The sequence below is a fragment of the Babjeviella inositovora genome (assembly GCF_001661335.1).
Source record: "Babjeviella inositovora NRRL Y-12698 unplaced genomic scaffold BABINscaffold_8, whole genome shotgun sequence".
Classification (NCBI taxonomy): domain Eukaryota; kingdom Fungi; phylum Ascomycota; class Pichiomycetes; order Serinales; genus Babjeviella; species Babjeviella inositovora.
Window position 1 is genome coordinate 26,720 of NW_017566845.1, and position 17,059 is coordinate 43,778.

General features: G+C 47.3%; 9 protein-coding genes and 1 non-coding gene across 10 annotated transcripts; 3 read left to right on the forward strand and 7 right to left on the reverse strand.

Annotated features, from left to right (window-relative positions):
• Window positions 1–2,465: 2,465 nt before the first annotated feature.
• Window positions 2,466–3,581, reverse strand: BABINDRAFT_38115 (TauD/TfdA dioxygenase family protein; the record flags this gene model as incomplete). The annotated part of the gene is made up of 1 exon (XM_019131855.1): window positions 2,466–3,581. One exon carries the CDS (start codon window positions 3,579–3,581, stop codon window positions 2,466–2,468), a length of 1,116 nt encoding a protein of 371 aa, XP_018984278.1.
• Window positions 3,582–4,070: 489 nt separating this feature from the next.
• Window positions 4,071–4,797, reverse strand: ATP17 (F1F0 ATP synthase subunit f; the record flags this gene model as incomplete). Its single annotated transcript, XM_019127127.1, has 2 exons — window positions 4,071–4,185; window positions 4,539–4,797. The coding sequence occupies 2 exons, from the start codon at window positions 4,795–4,797 to the stop codon at window positions 4,157–4,159; spliced, it is 288 nt and encodes a 95-aa protein (XP_018984279.1). The 3' UTR covers window positions 4,071–4,156.
• A 30-nt stretch (window positions 4,798–4,827) lies between these two features.
• LSM6 (U4/U6-U5 snRNP complex subunit) lies at window positions 4,828–5,490 on the forward strand (the record flags this gene model as incomplete). The annotated part of the gene is made up of 2 exons (XM_019127128.1): window positions 4,828–4,944; window positions 5,138–5,490. 2 exons carry the CDS (start codon window positions 4,828–4,830, stop codon window positions 5,351–5,353), a joined length of 333 nt encoding a protein of 110 aa, XP_018984280.1. The 3' UTR covers window positions 5,354–5,490.
• Window positions 5,430–6,067, reverse strand: BABINDRAFT_146122 (uncharacterized protein). The gene is made up of 2 exons (XM_019127180.1): window positions 5,740–6,067; window positions 5,430–5,684 (listed from the first exon to the last, which is right to left on the reverse strand). The coding sequence occupies exons 1-2, from the start codon at window positions 5,867–5,869 to the stop codon at window positions 5,506–5,508; spliced, it is 309 nt and encodes a 102-aa protein (XP_018984281.1). The 5' UTR covers window positions 5,870–6,067; the 3' UTR covers window positions 5,430–5,505.
• Window positions 6,068–8,263: 2,196 nt separating this feature from the next.
• On the reverse strand, window positions 8,264–8,512 carry COX8 (cytochrome c oxidase subunit VIII; the record flags this gene model as incomplete). The annotated part of the gene is made up of 1 exon (XM_019131846.1): window positions 8,264–8,512. One exon carries the CDS (start codon window positions 8,510–8,512, stop codon window positions 8,264–8,266), a length of 249 nt encoding a protein of 82 aa, XP_018984282.1.
• A 58-nt stretch (window positions 8,513–8,570) lies between these two features.
• On the forward strand, window positions 8,571–9,037 carry COX9 (cytochrome c oxidase subunit VIIa; the record flags this gene model as incomplete). Its single annotated transcript, XM_019132829.1, has 2 exons — window positions 8,571–8,599; window positions 8,887–9,037. The coding sequence occupies 2 exons, from the start codon at window positions 8,571–8,573 to the stop codon at window positions 9,035–9,037; spliced, it is 180 nt and encodes a 59-aa protein (XP_018984283.1).
• BABINDRAFT_162042 (uncharacterized protein) lies at window positions 9,020–9,519 on the reverse strand. The gene has a single exon (XM_019129141.1). It carries the CDS (start codon window positions 9,193–9,195, stop codon window positions 9,034–9,036), a length of 162 nt encoding a protein of 53 aa, XP_018984284.1. The 5' UTR covers window positions 9,196–9,519; the 3' UTR covers window positions 9,020–9,033.
• Window positions 9,520–9,946: 427 nt separating this feature from the next.
• On the forward strand, window positions 9,947–14,083 carry BABINDRAFT_162043 (Elongator subunit). Its single transcript, XM_019129142.1, has one exon. It carries the CDS (start codon window positions 9,964–9,966, stop codon window positions 14,026–14,028), a length of 4,065 nt encoding a protein of 1,354 aa, XP_018984285.1. The 5' UTR covers window positions 9,947–9,963; the 3' UTR covers window positions 14,029–14,083.
• Window positions 14,084–14,269: 186 nt separating this feature from the next.
• Window positions 14,270–14,341, reverse strand: BABINDRAFT_t250. The gene has a single exon. It is a non-coding gene; the product is annotated as a tRNA-Asp (tRNA).
• Window positions 14,342–14,372: 31 nt separating this feature from the next.
• On the reverse strand, window positions 14,373–16,476 carry CAT2 (carnitine O-acetyltransferase). The gene has a single exon (XM_019129143.1). It carries the CDS (start codon window positions 16,464–16,466, stop codon window positions 14,550–14,552), a length of 1,917 nt encoding a protein of 638 aa, XP_018984286.1. The 5' UTR covers window positions 16,467–16,476; the 3' UTR covers window positions 14,373–14,549.
• Between the last annotated feature and the right edge of the window lie 583 nt (window positions 16,477–17,059).

Consider the following 17,059-nt stretch of genomic DNA (forward strand, 5'->3'; position numbering starts at 1 on the left):
GGCAAAGCACTCTAAAGAAAAAAGCGTAAATATTGAATGGTCTGGTTTGGAAAGCTTGAAAACGGCTTATCCGGTTATAGCAAAAAAACACCTTGCCATTGAGGATATCCGGATCTGGTGGTCTTGGAGAGTGTAAGGTAGGAAACAGATGACTACGTCGTTTTGTCCTACAGATTTGGGAAAGGTATATTTAGTTGGTACAGGGGGATCATGTGTAACATAGGAGAAAAATGTTTCAAATGAAATGAAAAAGGTCCTTCTTTTGCATGAATATTGGCTTTGCCGTACGAGGGAATGTTTGGAGTTTTAATGCATGCATACACATACTGTTAGCCCGTCGTCTGGCTCAGCAGATATTTAGTGTATAATCTGTGACACATTTCCTCATGTACTCTTTTAAAGTTTGTGTACCAGACCTAACGGCTTAGAACTAGTTGAACATCGTAATTTGGAAAGGTGAAGGTCTACATCTATGTAACATAAAACACACCACAAAACTCTGTCAATATAGAATAAAATAAAACCCACTAAATTCACCCTGGTAAAGCATTTACAACACATATTAGTATTAAATATCGATACTTGCTAATGTAAGTATCATTCATTTCCAGGGGAATAAACAATTAAATAGACTTCTAAAATAGGACTGTCTACATTCCGCAGGGGCTTTTTCCACTGTAGTCCATTTTCGGACCAGATATGGCCCATGTCACCTAAATTTATAAGTGGGAAGTCAAGTAAAGATGACCACTTCCCTCAAGGACGTTTAAGTCATAACTGTCTTGCTTGATCGTACTTCCACCTCTCTTAAGAGCAGGTACGCTTCACCGATTTCTGTTATCTTATTAAATTGGAATTTGTGGTACGATAATCATTAAGTGCTTTCCAATTTAACCATTTATATTATATTTTCTTGTTAATCAAAAGCCAGTTTGCTCCACATACTTGAGATCGCGTCAACCACGGCCCTACCCCGCATTTATTGAGCTTCTGTATTGAGACATCAGTAATTTAAAAGCGTTTGGATTAAAGCTGTCTAACGGGTACTAAAATAGTTTGCAATCCAGAAATGGCAGTTTGTAAACTACATCCTTAACCAAGAATGTTCCCCTCTTTGGCTTTGGGACGGCGTTTTTTATATCCTGGTCTATTTTATTAATGTATATAAGGTGGCTCAATTCCCATGAAACTGTCCTCATCTGCTCAGAGTACTCAGCAAAAAAAACGATTCTCCCATCCAATGCAATTCCAGATTATCTTAACCACCTTGGCCGTTTCAGGTCTCGCCCAGGCATGCTTGCACGTTCAGGCATACAGCGCTACTACCATTCCCGGTGTCTTCATGTCGGCAACACTCACCGATAATGGTGTTGTAACTTGCAGCAAGGATTACGATGTTGCAAACAATAATGGCGAGTTACTGTGTATCTCGGGTTACTCGGCTTATATTAACCACGGCTTGTCACAGTTACAATACCTGACACCACCGGCTCATTTCAAGAAACTTTGCCATACTCACTTGACAGTACGTTCCCGTGCGGTCAAGCAGCACCGGGGGGCGCGATTGGAACATCATATTGCTTTGATGTGCTGGTTGATACATATTTGTTTTGCTGATTGCCTGAGTGATAGTGGCATCACTCCATGTGGTGTCATCTAAACTTTTTTTTATATTATAAAAAACCTATTGTGTTTTATGAATATAGTATGGTATATGATACTTCCTTCGGAAGTATAACATATCATCGAGGATTGTAGGCGTATATATTGTAATCAAGCCAGAATTCTGGGTTAATTCATAAATAGAGCATGATTTTGAAGCTTTCGTGTATAAACTCTGTTTATAAACATTTGGTTACAGTCTTGAGAGTTTTACTGGCACTGTTTTGCATTAGATCGAGGATATCAGACCTGTAGCACATAAATTATGCAAAAGTCGGAATGGTTTAGATTAAATATTCCGGGAATAAGAGATATTCATGTAGTAAAGGTGACATTTAACTGGACGGAAGTAAGTGTATATTATCTCCTTACCTTCGGTAGGCGGACACCCTGATATCTTCTCCATCCCATTATATAAGGCCACCAACTACCCTTCTCCTGTGTACATCTTGCGGGTGAAAAGTATTCTCTTATAGCTAGTTAACATTATCCACTATTATCTACTAGGTATACCACGATTCGGATGGTTTGTCTTATCAGAAAAGTACGGGCTCAAATCAGTCATAATGAAACTCCTGTTCTGGATGGTGAATTAACATGGTATATTTATTTTGACCCAATACCGTATTTGATTGATAGAACTACAAATCTAGAGATACTTGCATACGATTAGTTGAGAAATTGCTCTTTCAAAATTACCTATCAGACTAGGCAGTTTTGTTTTTATAACGATTTTAAAATTGAACGCAATCCACTAAGATTGAGAAAAGATGAAATATATCGGTTTGATTGCTATACAAAATTTACGCGTCTTCGGGGTCGGTGAAAGGCTTTTCGGCCAAAGTGGTCAATCTGAACAAGTGGCGTCTCTGATCAGACACAAAATCAACAAGGGCTGTGTGAGTTGTTCTTCTGTTATCCCAAGCAACCACTGTATTTGGTTCCCACTTAATTCTCGCCTGAAAATCAGCGGATTGAATCTGCAAGGTCTTTAAGAAGTCAATCACAAAGTCAGACTCCTCCTTCTTCAACCCCTCGATACCCCTGACAAAGCCACCGTTAAAATACAAGTAGTGCTTTTTCAACACAGGGTGGTATCTGACCAACGGATGCACCGAAACATCCGGGATATGTCTGACAAGACCACCGTTCTTTTTAGCCACCGCCTCAAAGTGCGATCCAGAGTGTACCACTCTCAACGCCTTCAACTTCTCCTGGATCACTGGAGACAAAGATTCGTATAACGCGACGGTGTCACCATAGAGGGTGTCACCACCAACCGTAGGGCCTTCCAACATGGTGAGAAAGGTGACACCTGGGGTCTGCTTCTCAAAGGAAATATCCGAGTGCCAGGTGATAGTGGATACACGGTCGGCGAAGCTTCCGTTTTCGTAGGAATGCCCTTCTTTGTATCTGTGGACAATAAACACTTCAGGGGAGCCCTTTGGAGCACCGGCAGTCGGATGGATGTGCAACGGGCCAAAGTGCTCAGCAAACTTGACTGCTTCCTTTGGTTTCTGTTCCTTGAAAGATTCTTGGTCGGTAAACAGCACTACCCCTCTGGACTCAATCAAGTACGCTAACTCGTCCTTCTCCTCCGGACTTAACTCGGTTAAGGTGATGCCCGAAACAATTGAGCCAAATTTAGGCGTCAAATCCTTGATCACAACACCCTTGGCTTTCAATAACGGTAATTCCGGATCAGCGCGGGTGCCTGGATCCACGTAGTTTGGGTCACCGACACTGAGTTGGTTCACCGTCCTTGGGTCCCAGACTGGTAAGTAGTCGGGGTATTTGGCACCGGCAAGTTGATGTTCAGGGATGGTGATTGAAATTCCGTCAGGTGAAAACCACTTGGTTTTGTCGAGTTTGCTGGAAATTTCCTCAATGTCGCGTGTAATAGTAAGAGCTGGAGCCATTGTGTGAGGATGAAAGATGAGATGATCCTTAGAACGTGAAACAATTAGCATGGGAAGGAATCATTTCGGTTTAAATAACTATAATTTTTCAGTAAAGTAGATTGAAATAGTCATCCGTTTATGGGGAAATTGGGGCTCCACGCAGCAAGCCTCCACAGTGTTAAAACTCGGATATTACGAAAGCTCGCACCTGATAGGAGCGGTAGAGCATCGATACAGTATTATTAACGCGGAATGACACCCACTAGGCTAAACTGTGTATCGGGGGCGTTTAGGTACAACCTTTGTCTAATTCAAAATAAATGGCGCAATCTTTGCAATCGAAGCCACACATAAACTGTGGATTTTTCCTGCACCATGACGGCTCGGGGTAACATTGGTGCTATAAACTACGTAGAAAGGACCCCAGATACATATATAAACGTGTATTGAAAGAGTCTAACGTTTTTCAACCCCCAGACACCTTACATGTGACTTTTTGTTCCTGACGTCAAGGTGTAAGAGTGGAAAAAAGAGCAGGCATAAGGAAGTGTAATCATAGATTAGCATTGCGACTTTGGTAGTGACAGCGTGATTTAGTGATCACCATGCTTGTGGTGACGGACTAGAAGGAGTTAGTATTGGAACGTGAATCGATACCCTGTGCAAAGCGTCGTGTCCCTTGAAGATTCCCGGGATTAGAGCTGGGTCAAAGGAAGATAGCCAAGAGTAGATAATCAAGAGTAGCCAATTTGTTCCTGTTTATTCCAATTTGTTCCGACTTATTTCAATTTGTTCCAATTTATTCCAATGGTTGCGCTATTTCATTTGATCGGGGATCTCATCAGGAATATGGGTTACTGATTCACGGCTTGGATTCAGGAATTCCGAGGCGGAAGCCCCGTTAATGATAAAATTCAATTCAATTTCAATCACGAACCGACAATTCACAGGCAGGGATGTCTCAAATATACATACGATGGAAGTACCATTCACAGGTGTAACCGAAGGTGATGATACCGGTGGCAAGGTAGACAAAGAACTTGGAAGAAGCGTTACTGTCCTTGTCAAAGTACTTGGTGGCCTTGAATGGCTGCTTGTCGCCCTTTGGCAACTTCTGGTACAAGGCAACAACGTTAGCCATCTTAACGGCGTTTGGGTTGGAGCCAATGTTGGCAGCAGAGGCGATCTTTGGTGGGATCAAGGTAGACAAAGATCTTCTGGCGATAAAAGACATTTTCGGTTTGTTTTATACAGCTACTTCTAGATGAATTTACGCGTGGGTTCTCCGCTTATATCGTACTTAATCGCAGCGTACGTGCCCGGTCAGACTGGAAAATCGCTAAAGGAAAAACGGTTCAGCGGGTACGGAAGGAGCGCGAATGTGTTGATTGGCTCAGCAGCGTGTATCTCTCTAATACACACGGAATTTATTAATCTCCGCATTGGGTGATTTTCGGGTAATACACGCCCATTCCATCAATGATAGCTTCGAGTATATCAGAGGAGGCGTGCTGTAACATCTGTAACAACCGCTGAAGGCAATCTATCCCCCGCTACAAATGCAACCATCTCAGTTTCTCTCCGGAATCACAAACTCCGCCGTTGTTGTGAAGTTACACTCAGGCATCACGTACAAGGGTACCCTCCAGAGTATCGACGGGTACATGAACATCGTGTTAGAAGGCCGCGATGTTCAGGAGTGCGTCGGTAAGGACTCCAAGGTTGTCAACTCGTTCAAGAACGATGTGTTCATAAGAGGCAACAATGTGTTGTACATTGGTATTGATTAGGTGTCGCTCGTATGGTTGTCTGACAACCCTGTATATTATTAATTATCGTTATCGCCTGTCCATCTGTAGAAGTGGTAAACTTCGGAGATTTCTAAATATGATGCATTAAATTGGCATAAATAAACAGTATATACAAGAGAAAAGGTTGAAAGCTATTTTTTGGCTTCGTCGTGGTTCTGCGGAATCCCAGAATTCTCAAAAGAAGCTTCCTCTCTAGCTTCCTCCATCATCTTAACCATCCCTCTCTTGACCAAGGCAATATCGATGCACTCCTTGTATTCGTGCCACAATTCTTCACACTCATTGGTGATGGATTTACCGGCAAGGAACTCTAAAATTGGGTCGTTAGTACTCTCCTTGAAGAAATCCCGGAGTATCATACTCACTTTCGGTGTACCAGGAGTTGAAGCAGGCGTCGTAAGTGGCCTTCTTCTCGTCGCATTCCGGAGCAAAACTAGCAGAGAGAATGTTGCCCATTTTGTCTATCTTCTGGTAAGTTGTATGTGGAGTAAGCATATGTCCTTTTGTATTTGGCTCGTTGGCGGCTAAAATTGACTTCCCGCGGTTCAGATACGAAACCGCAGTGGCCACACCGAGAATTTTCCCCTGCGTGCCGGATTCACCCCACTGATAGCGTCGTTGGACACACAATATAATGCCTATATATGAGAGGCTGTTTTATTTCTAGGTAAAGTTAACGATTACTGAACGGTGATAAGGACGCTCAGATTGGTCTGAGGCGCAGAGAGCTAAGGGTGTGTGGTCACGGGCTAAACGTGTGGGAAGGGCCATCGGAATTTTGAGGCAGACCATTCAAATTTTGCCAAGGTTGTATGAAATTTGATACATCTGGAGGCATATGAGGGTTAAGGATCAGTCCGGTAGATCGTTCGGCATGGAATTCAGCACTGCTTAGTGTAGTTCTTCTTCGTTCACCTCCAAGAAATCCCAGGCAAATTTCATGCCGTAAAACACTCCCATAGCAACACCAACGTTCTTAAGGACAAGCATACTGAACTTTCTGTAAAATACCGAGTGGGGAGGAATTGGCTGCGGTTCTTCTGTGGCTGGAAGCGGCTGTTTGGTATTCCTGTTGAACCTCTTAGCAAAAGCCGCAGTGCGGGCAGGCTGTCTTCTTGAAAGCAATCTTAAACTTGATCTGGCGAGCATTTCCTTAGTAAAATGGACAGCTCCTTTAACGGGGGAAGGGAAACTGTTTTGAAAGAAGTAAGCCCGGTGTAAGTATGACGGTTTTCACGATATCCATGATGTATCCTGTATCCAGTAGTTGTTGAAAGTGACGGTGAAAACAGATAACGGGGTCTGAGTCAATTGGATGTGCAAGATGTATATATTCCATGGATATTATCAGTACCTATTTTTTGAGCTTAAATAAATCGCATATATTATACGTTCTTGGTTATAAATACGTGTCTATTGGTTTTTTACCGATATATACGGTCAGACAATTTATATACATTTATAAACGACAATGAATTATTTTTCATTACATATAATCTTTTTGTGATTACATAAAGTATACCGACATTACCATAATATTTTTCAATTAAGATATTAACATGTCGAGCACCGTATATACACCTGAAAGTTCACCTTGCAGCTGGCTCTCCAAATTCGGGCTTTGATGCCTCAGGCAGATTTAGCATCGGCATCTCGGGCTCATCGTTGACGCATGGTGCGGCGCTACAAAAATTGGATCGATATGAAAACTCGACTGTCCCTGCAGATCTCGGGTGCAACCTTGGACTTTCAATTTAAAAGAATGCCTGCAGTTTTACTAATTTATTTATCCAAAGTGATAGAGACTCTAACCACAGGGTACAAACTTCTACAAAGAGCAGTTCATGGCCAGTCGTACCGCAATGTACACGACCGCCAAGACTGGCCAATAAATTAAGTACAAAACACCAAAGTTAACACCCAACCGCAGACCACCCAATAAGTTTAGACCTGACCCTAAGGTCCATATTTGCCTTGTAAAACACTCGAGGGTGCAAGCAACCAGGCAATATCCTAACCGTATTGGTGGGTCTCCAGTTCAGTATTAGGCCCATGGTTCGTGTGCTGCTGGCTATCCAAAAACGCCTAACATATTTGAAAAACTAAATTACATGTGATTAAATAATTCCTCCGCAATGGGCATATATCAAACTTCTTCCCCAATACACCGCATTCTCACTTGCTCGATACGAGAGCACAAATCTGCGTACCGCAATCTAAGTTCAAAATGGCCTTTATTCCACGAGAGCTTGTCTCAAACACAACAAATTGCAAAGTAAGAGATCATAACGAATAGGCACACAGCTGGCCCGACTTGGCATTGGAACAATTGATGAAAATCTTACTCCTGCTGACACCAAAGTTTAGAGCCTGTCACAGTGAATACCTAAAGTTAAAAGCTCTAGAAAGCCTTACCTGTTGGATACAGACCCTTATGTCTCACTGAACGTTAATACTCAAGGTGGATCTAATCCCTCGTTGTCCACACTTTTTACACCAGTATTTCTACTCCCTCGATCCCAGACTGGCGCTTTTTGAAGGTGTGAAAGTCAGCAGTTGGTATATCTCGAGTCGAGGCCACACCTCATCCAGACATTAGGCCAATCACCAAGTGTGCGGGAAACCATATTCTAGGTCTCCGTCAGGAGAGCACGCGTACCTACACTCAAACCTTTGCTTATAGTTTTCTTCGCTTATAGTTTTCTTCGCTTACAGTTTTCTTCGCTTGTAGTTTTTTTCGCTTATAGTTTTTTTATTTGTACCGCTAGTCTGATGTGACACGCAATTTATATGATAAATAAAACACGCACTGTGCGTAGATGGGGAGAATATGGAATTGGAATGGGTCTTTGTGTGACGTGGAAAGCCCGCGTTTACGGGTCAGGAAGTCTAGTTCTTGAAAGCACCAGACTTCTTCAATTGCCACCAAACGGCAACAAGCGGCAAGGAGAAACCAAGACCAAAGAAACCGAAGAAAACAATGGCGAATGGAATCTTTCTGTTGTGGACCTTGAATGGCAAGTTGGAGTACACACCTTCTTCGAAGTGGGCACCTCTGACAACCCTGGAGGTTTGGAAAGATCTCTTGGCGACAGGTCTGAAGGCAGCTCTGGCTGGGGCAGCGGCGAATCTGAACATTATGATTGTTGTATTGTGATTAGTTGGACTCTGTAGACATTCCACCTCGCGTATGCTTATGCTCATATATCGCTACCCAGCTTCTGAGTTTGTCGTACCACCTTAAGATTTGTCGCGCTTACCCGGCCTGGGCCTCGCACACTATTTTTGTTCAGTCCGTTTACTAGTGACATTCTAAAACTGCTGATTGGCTGGTGTGGCACGTGACCCAGGACGAAAAAATTACAAAGTGGTCTTACCATACCAACCTTCCCGTGATACGAAATATTAAAAGCGGTGCACGGTACATCTGGAGACCGCGCCAGAGCCCACACTATACACACGTATACCCATCAATACAAAATGGCCATCGCTCCAATCACCGGCACCTTCAGAAAGAGAATCATGTTCGACATTGTTGTCGGCGGCTCCATCGGCTTGGGCATGGGTGCCTACTGGTGGTACGGTCTCCACATGCCAAAGGTTGAAAAGAAGGACGCTTTCTACGCCGAATTGAAGGCCAAGAAGCACTTGGAGGACAACTAAACAGTTACCAATAAGTCTTTCCCCACTTTTAGATTGCGTTCACGTTTGTCGTTTTTGAGAAACGCATGATAAGCTGTCCCAAGTTCCCAGTCCACTGCATTCTGTGCCCCTGCGGCCCAGGTGTATGACTGTGTTCTTCCCCTTTTCATTCCTGGCATCGTTTTTGTCCTTCCGAAAAATATTTATTTGCCGTTACCGTATTTTTGTTTAATACACCATTCATTGAAACTTCTGTAGAGAGCTGCCTGCGGGATGAAGCTCTAATGTTTGCTAGATTGCTATTCTCCCAGGACATCCAAGTTAACATTCCTGGAGGTTCCCGATTCTGATCGAAACATAGCATTGGTACTTGGTGTATTACGCGTGGAATTCAGTGTCTGCTTTGTACGGACATGTGTAGCGATAGTTAGTGCCATGCCTTACAGTCTTGCAGGCTTAATCCATAGCTCTATCGGGGCTACTCGTATGTAGCCGGAAATTCCGAGATATTATCACTCAAATGGGAAGGCATACGCATTTTCGGGAGGCATTAAGGAAAGAGTTGAGAGATTAGCTGTTGCCAGCTGATCCTAGTAACTGGAAGGGATTTTTTTGCGTGATATAAACATATTAATCACCTAGTTATATGCTTATTGCAGTAGATCTAGATTTCTTACACTTAACCAAGTCCAAGGTCATCGCATGCGTAACAAGGAGAATAAAATACAATTATTCAATTTGTTCTGAGTCTCGGCTATATAAAAGGGTTTGCCAAAATCTCCAACTTGAGCAAGGTTTCCACCTTAATCACATATCTCAGGTTCTTTCAACCTTTGCATCGTTCCGCAACGACTCATCACGTGCGTAGTGCACACAATACAAAACTTTTTTTTTATGCGACATCTGAAGTGTAGCGCTAGACTCCATCCCATTGCTCTTCCTCACACATGAAGAACTTGGCTGTATTGAACCGCGGGTACCTCAACCCGCAGGCGTTCACGCACCCAGACGTGACGCTTTCACCATACTCCACTTTTGACGCCGTCACAGACTCCATCACGTATGTGTTCACTGATCCGGAGGAGAACAGCCACGTGGAGGTGCAGCAGTTTCTCAAGAACGGGACGGTGAACGTCTTGGCTTCTTTCCCACTAGAGGCGTATGCCGTGGACGGGTCGCTCAACGAGCTCGTGAGCTTTGCGCACTTTGTGGACGTGTACCAGTTGGTGCTTGTGTTCAGCAACGGTGACATCGTGACGGCCACCTACGACGCTTCGTACGACTCGGACAGCACGGTTGTGTCAATAATCGGATCCATTGACGCCGGGGTTCTTGCTGCCGGGTGGTCGCCTGATGAAGAGACGTTGACGCTTTTGACAAAAGACCACAAGCTCACGCTTCTCTCGCGCCTCTTCGAGCCGATCAGCGAGATTGTCATCAGCAGCGCCGACTTGCTTAACTTTCACAACACAAACAAGCATGTTTCGGTTGGCTGGGGAAAGAAGGAGACGCAGTTCCAGGGCAAGGGTGCGCGTGCTCTAGAGCGTGAAAAGGAGGCATTGAAGCACGCTGGCGCGGACGAAGAGATAGCGAATGCCATGAGAGATCCCACATTGGGGAAGGTAGAACGCGGGTGTGTTTCACCGTATGATCTGGCCCGCCACAAGGTATCCTGGAGGGGCGATGGTGAGTTTTTTGCCATCAGCATTATTGAGGAGATCCTGAACAAGATCTCAGAGGCAGTCGAGGTCGATTCCAGACGGGTTACCCGCGTATACACCAGGGACGGTGAACTCGTGTCAATCTCCGAGCCGGTCAACAACTTGGAGGGATATCTCGCGTGGAAGCCGCAAGGGGCGTTGCTTGCGTCGGTGCAGCGTGACTACGACACCGAGCTCGAAGACTTGGAGCTCAAGGTGGTTTTTTTCGAGAAGAACGGGTTGAGACATGGCGAATTTTGCCTTCGTGTCGATCCCCGGACAACCGTTCAGAACGTGGAGTGGAGCTGCGACTCTGAGATCTTGGCTGTCCAACTCGACGGGCGCGTCCAGCTCTGGACCACCAAGAACTACCACTGGTACTTGAAACAGGAACTCCGTGCCGACGAGCCCATCCTCGCGTTTCGCTTCCACCCAGAAAAGCCCACGCAGTTGCTTTTGCATACCATAAGCTCCATCCAGATCGTCGACTTGACCGCCCAGGTGACCATTGGGCCCACTTACAAGGGGTTCGATATCGGGACCAATTTAGTGATTGACGGTGCAGAAATTAAGTTCACACCGCTTGCGCTTGCCAACGTTCCGCCGCCGATCGCCTTCCGCGATTTAGAAGTTGTGCACCCAGTCACCGGGGAGATGGTGAACGCCACGGCTGCCGCATCGTCCCAGAGCAACATGAAGATTGCGGCCGCGGGTGTGGATGGCGGGTTGTATGTATTCGGGCCAGCCACAGACCTCGTCTCTTGGGGCGAGCTTATCAAGAAAGGCGGCGCTCCGAAGATGGTCCAGCATATGGACAACGCCCAGCTCTTTGCCGGACTAGGGGAGATGCCCATCAGACAGCTCGCGTTTATTGGCGACACCCACGTGGTGTTGTTGGTAGATGGGACTGAGTCCAGGCTTGCCATTGTCGACTTGACCGCGGAGGAAGTGATTGTGCTTGACCAGGTCAACGGTAGCGGACCGAACAAGATTGTTTTGTTAAAGGCGAGCTCGGATGGCGCCATGGCTGTGTACGAGACTATTGATGGTCATGTGTATTCCCTCGACTCGCACGGCTCTATCGTAGAGGTGTGCCAGTTCCCGCAGTTGTGCCGCGACTTCCAGGCGGGTCCGCTTGCGAGCGGGATGGTGGCGTTTGGGTTGACGGTGAACGGTAAGTTGTTTGCGAACGACGCCTGTATCTCCAGCTCTGTCACCTCCATCATGGTGAGCGACTCCTTTTTGATGGTCACCACGGCCCAACACCAATTGCGCTTCGTGCACTTGGACGCGTCGGTGTTCCAGCCAATCGACGAAAGCACCCCAGCGGAAGGTACCCGAGATGAGGATGAACGTGTGAGAATGATCGAGCGCGGTTCTATCTTGGTCAACACCATGCCGTCCAAATCACGCGTGGTGTTAGAGGCCCCACGTGGCAACTTGGAGACGATCCACCCAAGAATCATGATCTTGAGTGAGGTTCGTCAGCACATCAAGGACACCGAATACTACAAGGCGTTCATGTTGTGTCGCACCCACAGAATTGATTTGGACATTTTGCACGATTATGATCCAAAGTTGTGGGCCGACAACATGCCTAAGTTCGTGGCGGAGCTCGGCAAGGTCGAGTACTTGGACTTGTTTGTCAGTTGCTTGCACGAAGAGGATGTCTGCAAGACAAAGTACAAGGAAACCCTTGGATCAGATGAAATGGTTCAGCAGTTTACCCAGTTGCAAGTCACCGAAAAGCCAGAATCCAAGATCAACAAGATCTGTGAGCAGATGGTGACGCTCTTGACCCAGCCGGCATATTACAGCAAGTACTTGCAGACGGTAATCACCATGTTTGCGTGTCAGAGCCCGCCAAACTTGGCCGGTGCCTTGGCATTGATCGGCGCATTCACCGATGCCGACGAGCTCGAGAAGTCAGTCACCCACTTGTGTTTCTTGCAGGACGTCAACACGTTGTACACGGTTGCCTTGGGCCTCTATGATGTCAAGTTGGCGTTGAATATTGCGCAGCAGTCGCAAAAAGATCCGAAGGAGTACTTGCCGTTCCTCCAGAACTTGCACGTCCAGACGCCGTTGCGCATGCGCGTCATGATTGACACCCATCTTAAGAACTTTGCCCAAGGGTTGCGTCACTTGCACGAGATGGAGCAGGAGAGTTCTAATAAAGGCTTACAGGAGAGCTCTAATGAGAGCTTGCAGGAGAACTCTAACAAGGGCTTGGTGCTGGAAATTAACCAGTACATTGTCGAGTACGACTTGTACCAACTCGCGCTAGACCTCTACCGTTACGATGCTCCGAGATCCGATCACATCTTGGCGTTGTATGCCGTGCACTTGAAGGCTCAGCAATTCTTCGATGAGGCGGGGATGACCTTTGAGGTCTTGGAGAACCACCTGCAGGCGTTAGAGTGCTACATCTTAGCCAAGAAGTGGAAGGAGGCCTTGACCATCGCCCAAATCGACAAGGCCTCTTTGACGGAGGTGGCAGACAGATTGGTCATCGCTTTGACCGAGGACCAGCAATACAGCGCCGCCGCCGACATTGAATTGAAGTTCTTACACAACTTAGAGAATGCGCTCAAGTTGTACTGCAAGAATTATCACTTTGACGAGGCCATTTTATTGTGTGTCACACATGATAAGCCAGGCTTGCTCGAGTCGGTGATTGACCCACAGTTGGGTGAGGGCTTCGGTGTCATAGCCGAGTTACTTGCCGATTGCAAACAGCAGACCGAATCGCAGTTGCGAAGATTACGTGAGTTACGCTTGAAGAAACAGGAGAATCCTTACGAATTCTACGGCAACCCCGAACAGAACGACCTCGACACCCCAGACAATGTGTCAGTCGCTGCCTCGGAAACGTCCACCACCCCATCGTTCTTCACCCGCTACACCGGTAAGACTGCCGGAACCGCCAAGACCGGGGCGTCCAGAAAGTCCACCAAGAACCGGAAGAGGGAAGAGCGTAAGCGTGCCAAGGGCCGCAAGGGGACTATCTACGAAGAAGAGTACTTGATCAAGTCTGTTGGTAGGTTGCTCGAGAGATTGCACGCCACCATTCCAGAGGCGGTCAGGTTGATTGAGGGGTTGGTCAGAAGACTGATGAAGCAGCAGGCCCACCAGATCCAGCACAACTTTGTGGAGATCATGGCGTTCTTGAAGGAGAACATTGTGGAGATCCACAATATCAGCGAGAGAGATAGAGAGAGAGTGAACGACGAGGGCGAGGTCTACCTCATTCCGGAGATTCCTGTACCGGAGATCCAAGAGTTCCCTAGAAAGCAGACCTTGGACTTCTAGCACGTCTTATGTGTATAGTGTAATATATAATTGAAAAGGGAGACATGCAGCCTGGAGGTGGAACGTAGAAGAAGCTCGTAGGGTTAGGGACCGGGGGTTATCGATACCAGACAAGTTGACAGCCGTTGCCTTGGGTAGTTGTCAAAGAAAACGTCAACAGCCCCGGTGTTTGTATAACACGACAGATTTTTCCAGCAGAGATTAAAAGAGAAATTAACGAATAGTTCACAAAAAAAGAAAGCTCCGCGACGGGGAATTGAACCCCGGTCCCCCGCGCGACAAGCGGGGATTCTAGCCACTAAACTATCACGGATGATGCTCATAAAAGACGGACATAGATATATCTTAGACATACCGTGGATTGCAATAAGAGATCAAGAGAAAAGATCCAAAGCTTTATTGTAGTCCGGTCTCAATCTGAATCCTTTCGCGGTAGAGGATCGGAGACCAAGGCAAGGTTTTCTAAAGCAAATTCATAGGAACTACATTTATATACGGTAAAACAAACATTTAAATTCCTTCTACAACTTGGCTTTCAAGACGGCAGCGTCGTCGCCCAAGACTTCTCTCATCTCCAAGGCGGTCTCGGTCAAGTAGTAGCCCAACTGCTCACTAACCAAGCCGTTGCCCTTCTTGCACGAGATGTTAATGTTCAACCAGTCGTTGTTGATCATATAGGCCAAGCCGAAACCCAAGTCGTTAACTTGGGAGAAACCCCAACTCGTGTAGCACTCGTCAACCGGAATCTGGGAGGTGGAGAGCAACCATGAGGACGAGTAGGCGTACATTGGATCCTTGAAGAGTTCCGGAACCTCATCAGGGTTGGCCAAGCGCTGCAAGCCAAACAAGTGGCGGTCGATCCCGAGCCCGTTGGCGGCGGCACCTACGTTCACACTGTGCTTCTTGGCGGCCTTCTGGAATGCAAGCTGCTTGTCAGCATTGGAGACCTTAGCGTTGACAAAGGTCTTGACAAATTCGACAGCCTCAGGGGACAAGGAGCGGCAGTTTTCGGTACGGCCGTTAAAGAACTTGCGGGTGGCGGCCGGCTCGTAGGTCGGCTTGAACGTGCCAGTCAACTTGTAGTATGCAACCTGGATCAACATCTGCGCGTAGGCGTCCGGGCTGACCTTGCACGTCTTCATGAAGTTCTTGCCGTAGCCTGGGAACTGCCAGGTGAACATGTCATGGGAGTCGATGGAGGCACGGAACTCCTGCTTGGCGTCGGCGATGGCGTTGCGAATACTTGGGGAGACGTCGAATCTGATCTCCTTAGCAGCATCCTCAGGGATAGAGGGCGCAGAGGGGGCGCCGGCAAAGTAGTCAGTGCCGGCACTGGCGTCCTTGGCCAACTGTTTGCACACGGTCACGTTCAACTTGTTGGTTGGGGTGGCGTCCATTCTGGAGTGCTCTCCCAAGAAACCCGAGGCACCGTTGGCAGCCACGATAAACTGCAACGGCTTGTCGTAGAAGCGGTTGGTACCGTTCCCGTGCCAGCACATGTGAGCGCGGTCGTGCGTGGTGACTGGCGAGGAATCATCCAAACAGACCACGAAAGAGGCGGCGTGGATCGCATCCAATGAGACCTGGTTGCTCGCGTTCTGAGCCAAGTCCGCGTATGCATTGGTCCAGAAGTCTCTGTTCACGGAGGTCAATGCACCGATGGCGGCCTCCTGGACGCCCTTGGCATGGGCGTCGGCCACGGCCTGCACGAGCTGTTGGTGGATTTCCAACGGCGCCAACTGTTGGCCTTGGGTGTTATGGTGATAGATCTTGTAGAATCTGTTCTTGACAATGACCAAGAAGTACTGGTTTTCCGCATATGGGAAGTAGACGGTGGTGTCAGCTGGCAACGTTGGTACACGCGAGTTGTTGAACAAGTTCTTGAAGGATTCCATGCAATATGGAGTGCCCTTGAGCACCTCTGGCTCGTGCAGCTCGTTCGCAACCTTGTCAAGGAACTCGGTCACGTGGAATGCAAGAAGCGACGCCTTTTGCAACTGGTTCTGTCCAATTGGCCCTCTCAAGTCCTTATGGGCAAAGAAGTACGACACATATGGCACCACGGCGTCTCTATAAGCCATATAGGCATACTCATCCCACCAGTCGCTCAACCAGTTGCGGTTGAGCGCCGCTCTTTCGAGCAACTTGGCGTGCAACTTTTCGCCCACCCCACCCGGTCTGATGAACTCCTGGACCTTCGCCTCGGTCGCGGCGTATTGCTGGGCTGACGCAAGTGGCTTGACGGAGTCCAAGTACTTGGCAGCAGTGTCTTTGAGCTCTGGTACCGGCAATGGCGGTAAATCGGCCTGGAACTTGAACAAGTCGCCCTTAGGGGCACTGGTGGTGGCAGTGAAGCGCTTTTGCGCGTGGTTCTTAGGGAGCTGACCAACTGGCATGATGTGGGATAAACGGGCAGCTGTGTTTGCAAATCTCTTCATAATGTGATCTTTAGTTCTTTCCGGCGAGAGAATAAAGAGATGGGCAACGAGATAAATAGCAAAACGGTTTCGCGGAGACGCTGGCATTTATAGGACCGGCGGCATGTGCCGCCGTCCTGCCCCGCGCTCATGTGGAGGCATGCGCTGCCCCTCCGGACTTTGTCGGACATGAAAAAAAGTCCGTGGGCCTCGGCCCAGTTACGCGGTCGAGCGGACCTGCGGGTGAGCCTATGTTTTTGTTAGCGTGCATGTGAAAGCAGCGGCTCAGCTTCTCGGGTTTACGTCAGGCAGTGAAAGTTTGGGCGTGATCCAAAATTGTCAGTGTGATTTTAGATTCGAGAGAATAGCAAAAGACCGTTATACCGTTGAGAGGTCAGGGTGTCCTTGTTTGGACTCAGAAAGCCCCGGAACTTCACTTCCGGTAGGTCACGCGGAAACACTGGAGTTTCACTCGACAGTAGCATTATAACATTGAAATGCTCTGAGAGTCGGACAAAGTGATGACATTGAAAATGATGCCTGTGGGCACTGGCTCTCGGGGGGTTATATCTCCGCTTAAGGTTACATGCGGATCGACCCCATGCCAGATGCGG